The 20,441-nt window shown below is 34.6% G+C and overlaps 2 protein-coding genes across 3 annotated transcripts; both read left to right on the top strand.

Moving 5' to 3' along the window:
• The first annotated feature begins 915 nt into the window (after nt 1-915).
• On the top strand, nt 916-11,242 carry FPA (RNA binding protein). Of its 2 annotated transcripts, none has more exons than XM_085702352.1 (6): nt 916-1,325; nt 3,641-3,886; nt 4,516-4,596; nt 4,810-5,687; nt 6,212-7,646; nt 10,939-11,242. In XM_085702352.1, the coding sequence occupies exons 1-5, from the start codon at nt 1,053-1,055 to the stop codon at nt 7,632-7,634; spliced, it is 2,901 nt and encodes a 966-aa protein (XP_085558478.1). In that variant the 5' UTR covers nt 916-1,052; the 3' UTR covers nt 7,635-7,646; nt 10,939-11,242. The 2 variants fall into 2 exon arrangements, with proteins under 2 accessions (XP_085558478.1, XP_085558479.1); XM_085702353.1 differs by having other exon boundaries at nt 10,641-11,242.
• Nucleotides 11,243-15,631: 4,389 nt separating this feature from the next.
• SKIP16 (SKP1/ASK-interacting protein 16) lies at nt 15,632-20,441 on the top strand. Its single transcript, XM_085702351.1, has 5 exons — nt 15,632-15,948; nt 16,700-17,422; nt 17,802-18,020; nt 18,873-18,979; nt 19,996-20,441. Exons 1-5 carry the CDS (start codon nt 15,745-15,747, stop codon nt 20,072-20,074), a joined length of 1,332 nt encoding a protein of 443 aa, XP_085558477.1. The 5' UTR covers nt 15,632-15,744; the 3' UTR covers nt 20,075-20,441.

Genomic DNA, 20,441 nt, shown 5'->3' with positions numbered 1-20,441 from the left:
TCCCTCCTTCTCTGATTTACACGGACCTGCTGCCATTGGAATAGGACATCGCGCGCCATATTCACTGAAATACGCGGTTCTATTTCGACGTTGTTCCATAACTTGTCGTTTCGCCATTTCCAAATGAACCAAAGGGTCATTACGAAATCAAAGAGTTGTTGGTATTGTAGAGATTCTAGTAACTGGAAGAAAAGAGCTACAAAACCATCCGCTATTTCCAAATAACAAATGCGTATAATATACACCCAACAAAAAAAAAAATTCTACCAAAAAATAACACCCAACAAAGTAGCATTCTTGTTGTCAAATTTGTTTAGCATTATAATTAGTAGAATTGAAAAAGTCGATCCAAAACCATATATTTACTTTATATATTCTTCATATATACTAGCAGAAAGACGGACACATCCGTTTTTTTTAAGGAATGTCCGCTTTTTTTTAATTGCTAACACATATAGGCTATCAACAATATTTTACAAAAATTTTGCGTATAAATTACAAACAATATTTTATATAATTTTTTTGATATATATTAAAATTAAAAGTATAGATATTTGTGACTTTCAAATGTAACAAACTTAACAATCCATATTTATTTTTTTCAATGACTGTAATAATATAACAAATATCACAAAATATTTTATCTTTTTTAATAACACCAACAATAAAATATTTTTAAAAAATAGACAACACTATAATTAAGTAAAAATCGGTGTTAACATAACAAATATCACAATATAAAATTATTATATGAAATTTATTTAAAGTATAATTGAATAAAAAAAACCCAAAATCTCCAAAAATCTTTTTTTTTTGTTGACAAACTCTATTTTCTAGTCAGAAAAGATTTTAAAATAAAATATTCTAAGGAAGGAAGAAAATTTGCATTTATATCGCAACCACAACCCTAATCCTAATCCGTTTTCTCTTTTTCCCTCACAACATAACATTCATTCATTCTCTTTCTAGGGTTTTTTTTCTCTCTCCTAAATTTTCACCCTCAATCTCGCAAGCTTCTTCACGTTCCCAGAGCACCACCTTTTCAAATCGCAATGCCGCCTCCGGCGAAGCCAACGCGAGACTCGGATGAATCTTCAACCCCATCGAACAACCTATGGGTTGCGAATCTATCGCCGGACGTAACAGATTCCGATCTGATGGATCTGTTCGTTCAATACGGAGCTCTCGATAGCGTCACATCTTATTCCTCTCGCAATTACGCTTTCGTGTTCTTCAAACGCATTGATGATGCAAAAGCCGCTAAAAACGCTCTTCAGGGATTCAATTTTCGTGGCAATTCCTTGAAAATTGAGTTTGCTAGACCGGTTTGTTCTCACTTTTGCGCTCTCTTAATTTTCATTTACAATCAGGATTCATGTATTATTTTTTATATTTATTCTAATCTACTTCGATTACTCTTGTTACGATTATTGCATTCAACGTTTTCGGTTACTTTTGTTTTCAATTTTTATCGTTTCAATTTGCCTACGAAATTGCTTGGCATGAATTCTCGATTTCTAATCGCTCAAATCAAATCTGTAGTTTATACGATTTTCCGTACTTTGCTTAATCGATGAAACCTTGAAAACTCCTTGTACATGCGATTGGTTTGTATGGTGAATTATTAGGGTATGTTTGGTGAAGTGTCATGATTGGATTGGGATTTAATGTTTTACTGAAATTAATATTGAATTTTAAAAAGTAGCGCGATTCTGCCAAACACACCCCGAACTTATAATCTAAAGATATAATTACTTAGCAGCTTTGATTAAATTAAAATTCACCATACGCAAATTTATAATATTCGAAGAACTTTTTCAATTTTATCGTGAATTTAGATTTGTGAAAGTTGCTAGTCTAACCGGTTGTAATTAGTGATCTAAATCTAACGATATAGAGACTCTGAAAGCTTGTTTTTGTTTTGTATAATTGGTTTATTAAGACGAACAATACTTCATGAAGTTTAGTTTTACCCATTAAAATTCAAAATCGTGCAATAGGCCTTAATTCTCGAATTCTTTCACGCCAGAATTATGCAGAAATCAATTTCTGCTTTGTGCCAATAAAATGCATAATGAATTCACAATCATGAACGTTGTAATTGGTATTGCGCTTAGAAACCACTGCATATTGAAACCGTGTCAAAATAAACAATCAAATTGGTGTTGCGACTCGCGAGCAGATACCTGACGTGCAACTTGCCAAACATCTGCAAAGCAGTAATCAATTACGCAAAAATATATGAACTGTGTTTAAAATAATCGCAGGGACGGTAAATTTTAGTTGCCATAAATTGCGTAGGGTAAACAGTGTTTAACGCCAAAAAACTGGATTAAACCAAGTATTGCCTCAATGAAATGTTGTGAAAAAAATGAGACCAATCTTATTTGATTAAGGGAAAAATTATGTAGATGAAAATGTAATTTATTCTAGGAGATCGGAGTATAATTTTGTTGTAGTTTTGTTAAAAAATAATTTTGTAGATTTAGAGAAGAAAATGCAGAGCATAGGCAATAATGCTTTTAGTAAATAAGGCTTATTTAGGAGAAAAAAACGCATGATGCAGATATTACGAAAGAGTACTTTTTGAGGTCGTGAAACTGCATCTTATCTGATGTGGATACAACCAGGGGACTACATTTATCTCTAAATAATTTCCCGTCTGGTACTGTACTACATCTGGTTTCAACTTTATCTTTGCACACGTACAACTTCCAGATAACATGCGTTTCTGGGAAACTCCAAACTATCCCTGTTACCACCGTTAAAACTAATCCTAGTCCTTCTAATGATGTAATGCAACGTGAATGAAAGAAAAGTAAAAGACAAATAAAAATAACACAGTTTCTATTTATCCATGAATAATAATACCAAATCTAAATAGCAACCTGACTAGTAATTATAAGAGACCCCATTTTCTTTTTATAGCCACGTTTAAATCATCAATAGTAAAAGGTGCCTTTTTTGGTTTCCGAACAAGACTTAGAATCATTCATGGAGCTGCAAATACGTTGTAGATGTAAAATACCAGACTACCAGTAAAATGTAACCAAAAAAAAAAAAAAAAAAAAGATTACTAGTAAAATACAAACTCAATGTATTATAATTATAGAAATACATTGGACATAGTCGGGGGATTCTAGTTCTTAAGTTTTGGCAACAAAAATAAAATAAAATTAGACTGTAATTTAATTCTGTTGCTTTTCAAATTTCTGCGGGGGCAGTTTTTTGTACTAGAACTTAAACTTAGATTTTAGTCCTGTACCGCAAATGTTGTTTTTACATAAAATAAACTCCTTTACACTATCAAACGCGTAATGCATTTGATGAAGAAGCGACTTGATTTCCTTTTTCTACTTGATTATAACAATAGCAATTATAGCCTTTTTCTACGGAATTTATTTATTCTTGGCCACCTCAAGATATGAATTTCTTTTCAACAGTTTGACTGTTAAATCCAAAGTAGGAGCTGTCAAAATTAAGAAGTGGTTGGTGCCTTTCAATAGTTTGAAGCAAAAATACAATACAATTTCCTTTTAGTATTAGCAGATTGTTTTGATTGTAATGTGTTTGAATGTAGATGCTAAGATATGTATATTTCTTCACGCGTGTGTTTAACCAAAAATGACGTTATTTCCAGGCAAAGACATGTAAACAGCTTTGGGTAGGTGGCATTAGCCCAGCTGTAACAAAGGAAGACTTGGAAGCTGACTTCCGTAAATTTGGTAAAGTTGAGGATTTCAAGTTCTTCAGAGACAGAAATACTGCATGTGTTGAATTTTTCAATTTAGATGATGCTATTCAGGCAATGAAAATTATGAATGGAAAACGTATCGGTGGGGAAAATATCCGTGTTGACTTCCTCCGATCAAATTATGCAAAAAGAGTAAGTTTGTACTTTAGAATGCTGATTTTGTTTCTTGTTACTCAACTTCCGTATATTATTAATTACTTCCTCCGGTCCAATATATAAGAGAGAAAACTGGATCAACAAAAATTGATGTACCTGGTTTAAAATTTGGACCAGATGCATCAACTTTTGTTGACCAACTTTCTCTTATATATAGGACCGGATGAAGTAGTTGCTTATTGTACTATAAATATCCCGACGTCTCACGGCAGGATCTATAATTTCAATTTGGTAACTGGGGTGTGGTTCTTTGAAAATGATACATACTGGAATGCTATTTCTTGCAATAAATAATTCATATACGAGTGAACTACCTTTTGTGAAGCTTTTCACATTTTAAAATGGACCTTGGTTGCTTTTATTGTAAGGTTTGTCTGATTTGGTCAGTAGTGTTTTGGATGTGTTATATTAGTTTCATTCCAATTACTTTTCGTCGATGTTTTATAGAAATTGGTGGATTCTGTGTTAGGTACCGATTCTCTGACATTAGTGTGACTATTCCACTAACCCCGAGGATTACCGAACAAGTTGTTTCTTTCATGTTATTTTTGCTCTTCTGGATGTTTTTCATACGCCCCTAACATTTCGTTTTCTGATTTCTGTAGGATCAAGGGCATGATTATGGGCAATTTCAAGGCAAAAGCTTTGGGCCTTCTGATTCTTATTCTGGACAAAAAAGGCCACTGGTGAGAATACTGTACAATGTGCATCTAATTGGATGTGTCTAGTCCTTTTCATCTTTTGTCATTGCCTTGTTGGATGTAATGTGTTGGGATTTGAAGACCATACACTGTTAAGACTTGCATGCACCTATTTGTATATTGGCTGATGTTTTCTTTATGCTGGTATCTTGATTTTTTTTAGTTTTTACTTATAAAAACTTGTTCTCATGTCAACAGAATTCACAACCTCTAATGAGGAGGAAGGGTGACGGTCAACCCAATAATATTTTGTGGATCGGTTATCCCCCCAATGTTCAGATCGATGAGCAAATGCTCCACAATGCCATGATCCTTTTTGGTGAAATTGAGAGAATCAAGAGTTTTCCTTCAAGAAATTTTTCATTTGTTGAATTTAGAAGTGTTGATGAAGCCCGGCGTGCAAAAGAGGGTCTTCAAGGGCGCCTTTTCAATGATCCTCACATAACAATTAATTATTCTAATGGTGACCAGGTACACGGCAAAGACTACCCTGGCTTTTATCCTGGGAGTAATGGGCCAAGACCTGATTTATTCCTAAATGAGCATCCATATCGACCTGCACAAATGGATTTATTTGGTCATAATCGTCCTATGATTCCAAATAGTTTTCCTGGACAATTGCCAAATGGTGGTATTGTTGGTCCAAACATACCAGTGCGGCCTTTTGGTCCTAATGGTGGTCCTGAATCTGTTGTTTCTGGCCCTGAGTTTAACGAGAATAGTACACTACACAAGGGTCCAAACTGGAAACGGCCATCTCCTCCTGCACAAGGGTTGCTTTCTTCTCCTGTACCGGGTGCTAGGCTTCCTGCAAGATCGTCCTCTGGTGCATGGGATGTACTTGACATAAATCATATTCCAAGAGATTCTAAGCGGTCAAGGATAGATGGTGCATTACCTAATGATGATCCTTATGCAGGGAGGGGTATCCTTGGTTCAGCAAGCACGAGGATTACAGGTGGAGTACATGCTTCTGTCCAACCTGATCATATATGGCGCGGACTTATTGCAAAAGGAGGAACTCCTGTTTGTCGTGCTAGATGCGTCCCTGTAGGGAAAGGGATCGGGACAGAGCTGTGAGTTTAATTTTATTTGTTCTTAGTATTTCAATTTAATTTTGTAAATATGGAAGAGGACTTTTCTTCCAATAAGTTTATTTCTGCCGACTTCTTTTGCATTTGACCCCTCCATCCCTATTTGCTGGAAAAGTTACTTGTAGCAAATGGTATATCATTAGCATAGAATGTATTTTCTAAATAAAAGAAATATGTAGGTTTTATGAATTTTATTCGGTTGTGCTTCATGCTAGCTTTTCTATTATAAATTTGTTCTTCATTGTATCATTAGGAAGAAGAAAACTGTTCTTATTACTCCTTTTTTTATTTTTTCTAAAGAAACTATTCATATTATTTTTGGTAAATAAGGTAACCCACAAGCTCTGTCTTTTTTTCTCCAATATAAGTGATTGGCCCTTAGTTCTTGGAAATGGGCCCATTTGCTTTTTCCTTGAAAACTGTCTTACATAGCAGTCAAAATGTATACCTGTCTCAAGGTCTTGTTTAGAGGCTGTATTGAAGTTTGTTTTGTTCATTTATTGCAGTCCTGAAGTTGTGGATTGCTCAGCTAGGACGGGATTGGATACACTTGCAGCACACTATGCTGATGCAATTGACTTTGAGATTGTTTTCTTTCTGCCTGATAGTGAAAATGATTTTGGTTCATACACTGAATTCCTACGCTACCTTGGTGCAAAAAATCGTGCTGGTGTTGCCAAATTTGACAATACAACTTTATTCTTGGTACCTCCTTCTGATTTCCTGACAGATGTTCTGAAAGTCACCGGACCTGAACGTCTATATGGTGTCGTTCTCAAGTTTGCACCAGTACCGAGTGGTGTGCCCATGCACCAATCATCACATTTGCCTGTACCGTCAAATCAATATATGCAGCAGATGCCTCCTTCACAGGCTGAATATGATATGAATCCTGCAAAGGAGGAACAAGTTTTAGCAATGAATTACAACCGAATGTTGCACGAGGATTCTAAGCTTCCTGCTAAACAAGTATACCCACCTACAGGTGGGCCTTCTTCAGTTCAGCCTGCAGCTCCGGACTATGCTCTAAACACTGCTGCTTCTGGGTCTCAAGCTGGAGTTGCATTAACACCTGAGCTTATTGCAACTTTAGCTTCTTTTCTGCCCACAAATGCGCAGTCGCCTGCTATTGATGGTGCTAAGTCAGGTGCAGGCTCCTCAACTGTGAAGCCTCCATTTCCTCCTGTGGCACCTAATGATGGAAACCAATCTCAATTATGGAAACAGGATCATCAAATTGCGGATCAATCCATTCATCCATCTCAGCAGTTTAGGAATATGTATGACAGTCAGAATGCTCATTATCAGCCTTACCCGCCAGCATCAGCTCCTAGCCACACTGCTCAAACGTTCTCTGGCAGTTCTCATATTCAAGACAATGCTGTTAGCCAGCAACAGCAAGGAGTTGTTTCATCTAGACTCGTGTCTAATTTTGTGACACCTACTCAAAGTGGACAGGTAGCTGCATCCCCCCATTTCAGTCATCAGTATCAGGCTGAAGTTCCCCCCAATACTCAGAAAGGCTTTCCAGGAAGTGATGTCTCTGTTTTATACAATTCTCAGGCTTTCCAGCAACCTAATAATAACCACCATCCTTTCCAGCAACCTAATAATAACCCCCAGCATTTCCAGCAATCTAATAATAACCCCCAGCCTTTCCAGCAACCCAATAATTCTATTGCCTTATCTAGTCAAGTTAACAGTGCTAATCCTCAGCATCAGCCTGTCATGCAATATACCGCAGACCAAGTAAACTCAAACCCTCCCATCCAACAACATCCTGCCTTTGGAGTTGGTCAAGGCCCCCCAGAATTGGAGGCTGATAAGAACCAGAGATACCAGTCAACATTGCAGTTTGCTGCCAATCTTCTACTCCAAATACAGCAGCAGCAAACACAAGGAGGACATGGGCCAGGAGTTCAACAATAAGAATTGTTTTCTGTAAGTAACACCCCATAATTGATTCTTTTGAATGAGTGATATAGTTTATCTAACATATAACATCTAGAAATTATGACCATATTTATATTCTTCTCCCAAAAAGTTCACTTTGTGGTTACATACCTTGATACACTTGCTAGTGTAAATGATCTGCGGGCTCTAAACCTGCGTCATGTGACATGTAAACATATACTTGGGCAGTATTGAATTCTTAAGTATAAGAACCTACAAAGACAAATTAAGCAATGTAAACAATTAGATTTGGTAGGCAGTGTTGGGGTCCAAAGCTTTGCAAGGAGGATGTTAGAACATTTTACCTAGTTTGCATCTTTTCACCTGTACTTTTCCCCAAATAAATATTTCGATAGTACTGCCCTTGTTAAAACTGTTGTCAACCTTACCCGAGTTTCAAATTTCAAAATACTAACTATTAAAATCCCTCTGGTATTAATATAAATATAGTTGTCTTATAGTTCTGATGGAGTGTAGCTAGTACCCATACACCTACTTATTTGTCACATGCTCTGTTCTTTTTCTTTTTGTTGTACATCGTATTGTCTCTTTGTTTTTATCATTGCTGTAGTTTACCTTCTGGATTGAATGTGTTTGATAGATAGCAATATTGTGACAAACTCTTGGCATATCGAGTCTTGAACATAGCTCTATTGCACATGCATGATAATTCTTTTTGCTTCTAAGTTTTGTATCCCATTATTTTTTATCAATAGGCTGTGATCTCTCTCTTTTTCTTTCCTCTTTAGAAGGTAGTTTTTAGGGTTGGAAATCCAATCACCCCCTGAACTTATTTTACTGTGAAGGGTTATTTTCACTATGTAAGGATCTCAAATGTGCTTCTAAAGATTATGTGAAGATGACTTGCTCTAATTAAATCTGTATATTTAAGCTACCATTGTTTACTACCTTCCCATCTAACCATAACTAGGGATTTGCTTGACTGAACCAGCCAACAAATTTGGTACCACATTCCATTGTGGATCCCCGCTAATTTTTCTATGTTTCCATAGTTATTTTTACTCCGATAATTACTTAGGGGTTGAAAGGTGTAATAATGTGAGATTATGACCCTGAGATCTTAATACCCACTGATATTTTAGCAACTCCGAATATAATCCTAATGAGTTTTCCAACTTGGTTTAGAGATTTTTTCAACTGATGCCAGTTATTTTTAAACTACGAACAGGATCTTTTACAGAAATCTTTTAGTCCTATCTGGAATTTTTTTTAATTTTAATGGACATTTCAACAAAACTCACGTGGTTAGTCTCATTATTGCAATCTGTGTCTCTGGAGTGTTACCTCTTACCTTCTAATATTAAACTTATGTTAACAAGACTAGAGCCTATCCTTAGGAAAAGTCAGCCCCTGGATATCATTTGTTTGCATTTCATAATAATGCTTTAAAAATGTTCGGAATTTAATCGGATTTATTGCAAATATTGAATTGAATGTGCTTTCATGGTTCAATCAGCCCTGATGGCTTTGTTTAATGAGACATGGGAACAAAATAGAGCAAGAACAACATAGGTCTAGTTGGAAGTCTTTTACAGCAGAAAATTCAACAAGATGACAATAATGCTGAACTACTGTAAAATGTTATTGAATTAACATGTACATATTTAGTAAAACTGCTTTAGATAATTGATTATGCTTTCCGTGTGAAAATTAACACCCAGTTTAAATAGACTTGATAAAACTTAGAAAATATGAGTGTCTTAGACTGTAATAATTGTAGTAATGAATAAATAAATAAATATATAAATAAGATGGAAATTGCTCCTCATGTTTGTTGTCATTCACTCCTTTCAATTACCTCATGTTAATTCCATGTTTGTATCCGCGTCTGCTAGTCCCCTAGACACTCGTTTTTTGTAACAGTAATATGGCCCCTAGACGCGCGACAACCCACTGCACAACCAAACATATGCTAAGTATCTCTAGTTCAGGGGCAATTGATGCATAACTGGAACATTCGATTTTAACGTGATTTTAACGTTCCATTGATTGAAAGTAATCTTGCAAAATTATCATCATTTTTTTTATTCGAGACGTGCCGGACACTAAAATGCGCGTACTTGTAGTCGAGATTCGAACTTTAATTTGTAACGTTGTGGAACTAGTCCCTTCCGCTAGATCCAACTATCTTTGTTAAAATATCAGTCTATTAAGAAACAATTCAATGCATGAATATTAAAAGCGTGTTTTGTTTGGAAAAATAATAGTATCCATAGTACCGTACTTCAGAAATGAACAAGGTTTACAGAATTTAGTGCTTCTGGGTAATTCATCCGTTATTGCAGCGTTGGAGCATGAAGTTTCTGCATCCAAACTCTCCTTAATCAAATAGCTCAGTGATAGATACGAAAGTTCATTTAAGAATTAACTATTTAAGAATTGAATCAATAATTCTCTCTCACAGCTTAGCACCAAAGATTTTCTATTTCGTTCTTGATGTGTCGTGCACACTTGAATTTTTCTCAATTATTAGAACGGGCGCATAATATATGTGAGGGGATCGGGGTTCAAATTCCAGACACCTCAACTATTTACCTTAAAAAGATGAATTTCTATCCGCCATATTACTTAACCAAAAAAAGAGAAAAAATGGGTACATAATGAAACGATTTGCGTCTAGTGTTGTAGTATCATTAATCTTTTCATTACTAGTCTGGTATATATGCTAAGGGAAATGTTTACATATGCAAGATACAGTGTATCAAAAATAGAAATATGTATTTAAAATTGTGATAATTTATTTTTTAAAAAATTGAAAATTTATTTTTCTCAATAAAACTTGCTATTCGTGGAATCATTAAATTGTGGAATCTTGTCGCTAATAGTTTGACACATGTTAGCATGATCTATATACAAATTGTATGTTAAATACATGGTTGGTATTATGGTAACCGTTGAAATCACGTTGAGTCATTATGATTTTGCAAAAGTGAAAATGACGGTGTTTCGTCGTGATTTCAGCTAAACTGCTGTGATACCAAACACGCACTATGTCGTTGATGCATTTTGGAGTAACATTGTTTATCGTATGGTTGGGGGATTTCAGAATTCTCAACGGGTTTCTTAACCAAGTAATGACCAACGTATATTTCACGGACATAAATGTTGATGGATAATTGTTCTACGCGTTTCAACGTTATTATCTAATTCATCAGTACTTTTACATCTTTATTTTCTTTTATTCGATTTTTTATTTACATTGTTTTATGGTAGAACAGTTTCTACGTAACAAGATTAATTTTTTAACTATTATTGACAGGTTTGCAAAAAATCATCATATCGTAATCTTACCGTTTATTTTGACTCTCAAATGGACGCGTAGGCAATGTGTTGTGGTTAGGGAGACGCACGAACGCTAGAGACAGAGGTGACGATGATTTGACGAATTCAGCAGAGATTTCATTAAATTATTTTCATATTAGGATCTTTAGTCTATGTCATCTTAAGATATGTTTTGTTTTATCTACAAGCTATAAAATTGTAAGGTTTTTTTTGACTCAATTGTAATGTTGGATTGTGATTTTTGTTTCTGATTAATATCATTATATTTTTTCCATCTCAAACTTGTACCGACATGCCACTTTGGTTGTTTTTTATTACTTGTTAAAATTGGAAAAAAATAACAAGTTTTGTTCAGATTGTATCAATATATATAGCAGAGTATGGCAAAATAGGTTTAAATTTAAAAGTAACAATAATAACACTAGATTATGAAAATCAAATTGAAAATAACAGGACTTTGGTCATCTCCAATCAGGTGCTTGCTTAGTAGTGTACTTTGAACATGTGTTTGTTCGTTAGTTAAGTGTTCATGCTAGTACTGGATCTTGGAGCACGTGGTGTATGATACTGCGTTTTAACATGTGTCGCTCTTTCATAGTAGTTTCAAGAATTTGTCTGTTTTATCTTAAGTAGAAAAAATCCGACATTAATTTCTTTTGTTACTCCCTCCGTCCCGTTTTAACTGACCCAATTTTAAAAAGTGTACTATTCATATAACATGCTTTGACCTCATTTTTCTATTAATACATAAATACAAAATATAGCATATAAGATCTTGTTGGATTCGTCACGATGAATATTTTCAAAATATCAAATTTTCATAATTTTTCTAATAAATTATTAAAGGTATTTAAATTAAAAATTGTGCATTGGCATACGTGACATGGTCAACTAGATCACTTAATATGGGACGGAGGGAGTACGTTGTAACAAAAAAAGTAAGCAATCAATAAGATGAAGAATATAGTAACATAAAGGAAATCATGAAGAGTAAATTTAAAAGTAATTTGACAAATGCTATAATATTAAATTTTTTTTGTTCTAGTCAATAATATTTTATGTGAGCGCAGTCGGCCCTAGTTTTTTAGTGAGAGAAACTCAAACTTTTCTCTAAGACTTCATTCTCTTTCACCCGCTGAGGAGGGGTGATTTTAGGTCATTTTTTGATCTAAAATCACCCCTCTGCATATATCAAGTGTTTTCTTTTGTGATTTCGTCGTCTTGTGCGGCGTTGTTTGATTTCACGTCTTGTTGCGGTGTTCGTTTGTTTCATATTGAAAGACTAACTTCAGTAAATCACATATTCAACGTTGCAGATCTGGAAGCATGGAGATTCTGGTGATTTAGATTTCATCGTATTTTTTGTAGGCATTTTGCAGTTATATACTATTAACTTGGATGCTATGAGTTTGTTTGCAGATTAATCCTTTACGTTTTTAGTGATGTTAATTTTGATGTATTCTATCAATTTGAATGAATGAATATCGTTTTGTTTTTGTAAAAAAAAAAAAAATTAAGAGTTGGCTATTTCAGAAAAAAAAATATTAGAGTTGGTGTAACTTAATTTTGGGTCTAAACCATTTTTTTTTAGCAAGACCAACACTTCAAAAATTAGGTCTTTATAACACCCGGGTTAAGCTAGAGATTGTTGCTTCCACTTGCTTGAACGTTTAGGCAGTTTCCAACGCAGCAATAAACGTATGCTAAGCCAAATATTGATTGGATGAAAAGATATACGTTGATAATATTAGCTTATAAGTTATATAATATGCAATTTGACATTACCTTATTGATTTCTACTAGGGCAAAAATAATAAGAAATAGTTTTTAAAAGTATATTGAAGTCAGACTTTGCCTAAGAAAAGTACATATGAAATTCCCCTAAAAGAAAGTACATGTGAAATTCAGTCCGACCAAGCTCTAAGTATATGAAAAATTTGTTTCGTTAATCTCTCTATTTTAACACAAGGACTAATGTGATATATTTTCCATTACATATTAAAATTACTTATTATATTGGTAAATTTTCAAAACCACCATGTAGAGCGACTATTTCAAGGAGATCGAGATAGTGATATTTGAGCAACTAAATCGAGAACTTGTTTCCGCTAAAAAAGAATAATCAATGTATATTGTCCTACACTAAGGATAGGTGTATGAATAAATCACTAACTTGGTCATTAAAATTATAATGGTTGGTCATTAATGTCTCTGAAATTGAAGTGCGTGCGTACATCAAATTGAAATGGATGTAAGATCACAACATAAAAAATGTTATTAAATCCTCTACTTATTTTTCTCAAAACATGGATGTGCATGTTCGGCATCAGCTAAGCAACATGACTGATTTTAGTGAAGCAATGACCCTAGAGCACTATCTTGGAGATCCCATTTTAGGAAGAGCTCTCAGGCGTTATGATCTTGGCTATTTATTAGAGAAGGTTCGAAATTATTTAGCTGGTTGAAAAGCTAAACAATTGACTTTGGTTGGACGTATTACACTGTCTAAGCAAGTTATTCAAGCTATCCTAGTGTATCATATGATGTGCATGATTATTCCAAAGAGTGATTTAAAAGAAACTGTGAATCTTCAATGATCATTTATTTGAAGTGATAGTGAAGAGGGAAGAACAACTCATATGATTGGGTGGCAAACTTTAACATTACCTAAGAAGATATGAGGTTTTAGTGTTCATAGTTTACCCGTTATGAATGAGGCGTGTATTGTGAAGCTTGGATTGTTATTTAAGACATGAGATGCACGACTTTTGGGCTTAGGTTATGATTCGCAAATATGAACGTGAAACAATTACTAATGGTGTTGTGTCAGCTTGCAATTATGATGAGAAGTTACTTTATGTCTTGAGAGATTGTCCATATTGGCTTCTTATATATGGATGTACTTCTTAAACGATGATGATGATCGAGCTAGCTTTTTTCTGTGATCTTGAAAATTGGTTCAATTTCAATTTATTTAGTCGGATGAATGGTAGTAATTGTATTGAAGTATGCGCTACAATTTGTTAGTGGTTATGGACACGGTGTAACCTACGAGTCCATGATCCTCTATATGTGTTTGCCAACAACCCTTGTGATTTTGTGGTATGTACAACGACCTCTTATCATTAGACTAAACATGTTGATTGCGATATGTTAGGAAGGAAAAGTTATGACACTAAAGATAAAGAAGAATAAAACTAAATAAGATAAAATCAAATAACTTTTCATTCATTTCATTGATCTGCATAGGGTCTCAAGGACACTATATATAGGAATGATAATAACCTTAATGGGTCTAAAGACTAAAGACTTAACTTAAGGCCCAACTAGCAATAACTCAAGTTAAAGATAAACTAATATAATTTTACTCTTAAACTAGATATCTAAATCATTTATTTAAGTCTAATTTCACTCTCTAACACGATATGATCAATAGAACCAAGACCATTAATACTATTAGGTGGATAAAACCTCCAACTGGTTGGTCTTGTTTGAATACGGGTGAAACATCCAAAGGTAGAAACAGGCTCGTAGGTCGTGAAGGATTGATCAAAGATAATAATGTTGTTTGGATGTGTGGTTTGACTAAATACCTAATATAGAATACCACTTATATAGCGGAAATGTGTGGAGTGTATGAAGGTTTGAATATGACTAAAAATAAAGGTATCTTGAACTTGATTGTAGAGAGTGGACTTGTAGATGGTATCAAGAATGACAAAATCGAGATGAGTAATGCTATGTCCCGAGATAGAGCATCGCGAATTCATCCCGAGAAAGAAAGCAACCAATCAAATTACTCTATTTGCCGGAAAACATGGAGGTGCTATGGAAATCATGGAATTATATAAATATGCTTTCAATAAAAACATGTCACCTGTGTCGGGAAGGTATCGTGAGACTGCTTTTCGCTGTCTATAGCATTTTCCAATCGAGATATCATTCTATAAATACAACTTCGAGTCTCTCTCTCTCTCTCTCTCTCTCTCTCTATATATATATATATATATATATATATATATATATATATATATATATATCAATGACTAAATTACATATGAATGGAAGACAAACAAATAATAAGTTGTGCCATGAAACATGACATTGATATGTTATACATGATCCTTTAGACTCCATGTATAATGTCAACAACCTCTAATGCTAGAAAGATAAAAGTGTCAAATGCAAATGATATAAATTGGAGTGTTAGATTCATGCATATTTTTATCGAAGCAAATAAATATAGGTTGTGTGGTAGATTTGACTATCTAAACTTTTATTGAGGTGTCTCAAGTTCTGGTGGATAATTTTTAGGGTGATGCTATCTTGTGCCTCAAGGACACATGTTAAGCAATCCAAAAAGAGCAATTTTGCATTTGAAAATATAACATCTTAACTTTTAAGAAGTTGAATGCACGACTTTTGATACATATATTTCTATAATGAGTTTCTTAACACGTGACAAGTTAGCATTTGCCTAATTTCTAAGGTGTCTAATAACTCTATAGTTTTTTTTTTGAAGGAACTCTATAGTTTTTTTATTTTTTGACTTTGGCCCGTTTTTTTTTTTCCAATAATAAAAATATTTTTAATTTTTTGTAAAAAAAAATAAATTAACAAATCCCTTAAAAAAAATTATGTTAACCTTTTGTCGTGCATATGTAAGCATCATAAGAGAAGCAGGGAGCATTTCTGAGTATAAGAGAGACATTCTGGTATTCTCATATTGATTGATAGCAGAAAGAAAGAAAGAAGAAAGAGCGATTGAATTTGGAGAAAGAAGATGGATTTGGAATCAGTTGGAGATTTAGCGATTCATGAAATTATGGAAAATCTTAAACCCGAAGACATTGCCAGAATTTCATGTGTCAATAACAGGTTCAAATCTTTCACCTCCGATGATTCTCTTTGGTCCAAAATCTGCTTCCGTGAACTTTCTCTCACTCAACCCATTGATCATCTCGGAAACCCCACCCCTTCCTTCAAGGTCACTCTTCATTTCTAGTTATAATCATTTCATGTGTATGCTTTAGTTCAAATTATGTTGTTTTATCATAAGGAACAATCCTTAAGAAGAAATTGAGTTTGAATCCCAGCTGGAACGGTCTTTGGTCAAATTTTACTTACCTCTCGACCTAACTTTGGATTATTAGAGTCCTTTCCCTTGTGACCGAGGGGTTAAGATAGACAGAGATTTATGTTTTTATAATATAGACCAGATACATCAGTTATTTAATGAACTGAAAAATGATTTTTTGCATATATTTGAGACTGATAGTGACACATAGACGAACACCGGACATGACCACTGATAGTGACACATAGGCACCAATAACAATTTGGGTAAAACCATTTTGGTTCATGAATGTGTGATACACCGTCCTTATAGTCCATGGATGTATCGAAATCACAAATACATCCTCAAGTGTCTATTTAGTTAGTCATTCTAGTCCTTAAATGTGTTTTTTTTTTAAGTCAATTTAGTTGCTAAAATTACAAAGAAAGAGACACTTGTGGATGGATTTGCAACTTTGGTAACAACATCTCACTCATTCAGGGACCAAAATGACTTTGCTTTAATAATGCTAAAAATATGAAAGTAATTGACATGTGGTCAGTGTCGTATGGGTGTCAGACATCAGACACACCCCCAGACCTTCAATCTGAAGTGTTGGTGTGGTAAGTAGATATCAGTACAGCTAGAAATTAGACTCACTGTGTTTTGTTGTGCTGTGCAGGAAGCTTATCAAACTTGGAGAGAAGCTTTTGTTATGTATCCTTGGTCTCTTGTTAAGCGTGTCAAAAGGTGTTGGGACAATATAAAAACCTGGCTCACCAATAACTTTCCAGAAGCTAAGGAAACTCTTTGTGAAGGTGCGTCAGAAGCTGAGATTCAAGAGTTGGAGGATGTCTTAAATGTCAAATTGCCTCTTCCTACAAGGATCCTTTACCGCTTTCATAATGGGCAAGAAATTGAAAAACAAGATCACGATACCGACACATCTGGCACTTCTTTGGGAATTATTGGTGGTTACTCCTTCTATGATCATTTCGTGAATGTTTATTTATTACCTATAAGTCAGGTAATCCAAGAAACTCAGCAAATTTCGCACAACTTAGGATTTTTAAGAAGATCCAAGTATGTTCTTGTGGCTGCTTCATCCACGTACAGTGAGAAGTTGTTCTTCCTCAACTGTACCAATGGTCAACTATACGTTGGGACCAGAAATCTTCTTACCAATAGAGACTTGATGCCATGTGTTCCTCAGAATCTGATTAGTTTGCATCATGAGATGGACAGCGAAAAGGTTCAGGATGCCATGCTACTGTGGTTAGAAGAGCATGGTCACCGTTTACAAAGTGGTTTTATCAAACTGCTTGAAGAAGGAAATGCCAAAAGCATTAGTCTTTTTCCAGAAGAATCCCCTCTTTGTTCAATTGCTGTAACCAATGGTGTGCAGGTAGGAGAGTATATATTACCCCTTATGCTTGCGCCGTTAGCTTTGTTCATTCGGGCATGAAAAAAAAATCTTACATGATAATGTTCGATGCAGTTTTCTTAGTACTAATGAGATGCATGGATATATATTGTCACATCATATAAAACTTGACATGTTATACTATATGCCTCCCGGATGTTTTACCATTTATATCGTATCAAAGTTTCTGTGATCTGCTGCTTTTGAGGAGAGAACAGTTGGTTTTTTTCTCATTGGTGTTGCATGGGATGTTCCAATTCAATTGTCTATTCTCTTGATCACTGGATACTTTTTTGAGTATTGCTTATTTCTTGTGATTAATTTTCATGTGAAAACTTATAAGTATTTCTTATTTTTTGAGATTCGCGCCTCTGCATTGCTTGTCCCTGAGGGTGTTGATCTTCAAAATGACCGTGAGAAGTATTTATTTTCTTATTCAATCCGCATGTCCTTACAACCTCAAGGATGTGTGATCAATGGAATGTCCCACAGTTCTTGCCAGCTTTATTGGAGGCACTGGATCATCCGTGCTAATGATGCTGTAGTATCTGATGTCAATGGAGAAGCTGTTATAGGAATGGTATAAGCTCCTTTTTCCTCCAATATCCTTTCTTTAAATGTATTTATTTTTTATATTGTACTGTATTTAATAAACTTACATTCTTGCCTAATACATGCTTGACTGTTGGAGTACAATATGTTTTTTAATTGCATCTGTTAAAATATATTAAATATCTATCTTTGATATTATGTTAGACTATCTTAGTTTATCTCCTTGGCTTAGTTTGTAATACCTATAACTTCAACAATATCGATTGTCTTGAAAAATCTGGGAAGATATTAGCTTTGTATGTCTCCGATGCTTGGGTAATAACTTAATTGCATATAGGCTTTTCTCTTGGATTTTACACATTTTGTGATCAAAGTTTAAATGAAAAGTTTGATCCAAGTGCATTCTAACTGATCAAGGTATGATTGCTGGATTCTAATATAAAATTTTCGCATGTATTCTGTTGTGTTAAGTTATACAATCAGAAGTTGAAGTTTCTCTTCCAGCAGGGAATCAGTTTTAGAATATATAGAAAAGTATACAATGGCACTCTATAGTTTCCTTGTTATGAGCTGATCTTGCAACCCTAAGTCGCGTAAAATCTGGAGCTTTGATGTCCGATGGTGCTAGGCTTAGTTGAACTGGTGATTTATAGCTTGCAAGCAGACGAGTCTTCCTCAAGTTCAACCTCGCAAGCATCATAAACGCTGTACTGTTTTGGTGGTTCTAGTTTCCATAAAGAGTGTCTATTGTTTGTAGTTTTGGAAGTGCTTTTTAGAACTTTCATTAGAAAACTAATAAAAATGTCTTCGCCTTTCAAATGCAAGTATTTATAGTTGAGTGAAGTGGCCAAACTACTTACTTTGATAAATGTCTTTGCAGTACCCACTTTTGCGTCCAGGTGACAAAGAATTTGTTTATCAGAGTTGCTCGCCTCTGCCAACATCATCAGGTTCCATTGAAGGTTCCTTTACCTTTGTACCTGGAAGGTATGCTTTTCCTTCATTATTATCGCTGTTGACATTCCCACGTGATTTCATTATCTTTGATTAGTTTGGTAATATAGAAGTCTATGTGTTGGGGTTTGAGGAATTTTCTATGACATACAGTTGAAACCCTTTTTATCTGATATACTTGAATTGTTATTTTTTTAAGTCTTACTATAGAAGTATCTGTATGTGAGTGTTGAGCCATGGGTGGGGGGTGTTGAAGATACCGGGTTGAACTTATGGGATGAAATTAAAGTTTGACCATAAGAAAATTCCAGATAGCTGTTGTTTAGCAGAATTAAGATCTTCTCCATTTATGACCTTCTCCATTTCTTCCATTTTGAGAGATAAAGACACACACAATTATAAAAAAAGTTAAAAAATAATTAATGCGATGGGAACCACTTAGTGGTAGGACCCACAATCTATCTTTTGTGTGTATCTCTTTCTAAATGACATCTTCCATTTATTTTTATAAATGGAGAGGATCTCAACTCGTTGTTTAGAGACTTCAGAATGGCCAAGTAAGTTGGATAGGGGTGATGGATGGATATGAGAACATGAGATTGTCCGGTCTTTGAAGTATGTACCTTAACGGTGTATTTTCCGGGTCAAATGAGGTTGTGGTCAATGTTGTTTTGACATCTGTATGGTGTCAACTGTCAAGTCAACTACTATGGTTAGTATTGCTTGTTTACCTTCTTCAATATATGATAAACAGGATCTCACTACTAGCTATTGGCAGTACTTTAGTATCATTAAATCCAGATCTTTTTTTTTTCTCCTTTCGTTTATGAGTAAGGTAGTTTTCCGTTGAATGTCATTGATTCAATTCAAACTAATGTTAACTTTTGGGATATGTCCGCTATTCAAACCTTAATCTTTCCAAGGATGGGATGGGGTGTGGATGCCTTGCAAGCATCAAAACTCATGCATTTAGTACTAAGTAAGTTCAAGTGCTATCATCGAGGACTCAATGAACTAATGTTTCTTTGTTTTTCTGTGTCTGATTTCAGATTGGTAGACCCAAGAGGGGATCCATTCCTAGTTCAAGTTGCACATTTCCCTCTTCAGCTGCCAGACTATATTTTCTGATTTGCTTCTTGGTGGAATTCAGCTATCTTTAATGGTTGCAGCTCTGGGTTATGTAGTTCTGGTGCATCATGTTACTTTGTATGAGTTGCTTGGTTGTTGAGTTTAAGTTGGTAGTGCACTATTTCCCGTTGTATTTATCTATATATATTTGCAGGGTAGTAATATTGGGATTCTCGCAATCTTTGTATGAAATGTATTGCATATATACTTAAATAATAGTTTTGTCGTTTAAGTTATTCGAATCCAATCTACTGTTATTGTAAAACATATGTCGTGGAATTCAGTGTACTTGACATAGGCTTTTGTTCTCAAAGAGGATATATTATTCAAGCATCAGAAAAGAAAGTAAATGGATCTATTTCCACAT

Source organism: Medicago sativa, chromosome 4, assembly GCF_051527215.1.
Source record: "Medicago sativa cultivar Bolivia chromosome 4, Bolivia_mono, whole genome shotgun sequence".
NCBI classification, from domain to species: Eukaryota; Viridiplantae; Streptophyta; class Magnoliopsida; order Fabales; family Fabaceae; genus Medicago; species Medicago sativa.
This window is presented reverse-complemented; position numbering and strand designations above follow the sequence as displayed.

Coding starts and splice junctions, on each gene's coding strand:
- FPA (XM_085702352.1), top strand. CDS start 1,053: ATGCCGCCTCCGGCGAAGCCAACGCGAGACTCGGATGAATCTTCAACC. Junction 4,597..4,809: donor CTGGACAAAAAAGGCCACTG/GTGAGAATACTG, acceptor TCATGTCAACAG/AATTCACAACCTCTAATGAG. Junction 5,688..6,211: donor AAAGGGATCGGGACAGAGCT/GTGAGTTTAATT, acceptor CATTTATTGCAG/TCCTGAAGTTGTGGATTGCT.
- SKIP16 (XM_085702351.1), top strand. CDS start 15,745: ATGGATTTGGAATCAGTTGGAGATTTAGCGATTCATGAAATTATGGAA. Junction 18,021..18,872: donor GAGAAGCTGTTATAGGAATG/GTATAAGCTCCT, acceptor ATGTCTTTGCAG/TACCCACTTTTGCGTCCAGG. Junction 18,980..19,995: donor TTTACCTTTGTACCTGGAAG/GTATGCTTTTCC, acceptor GTCTGATTTCAG/ATTGGTAGACCCAAGAGGGG.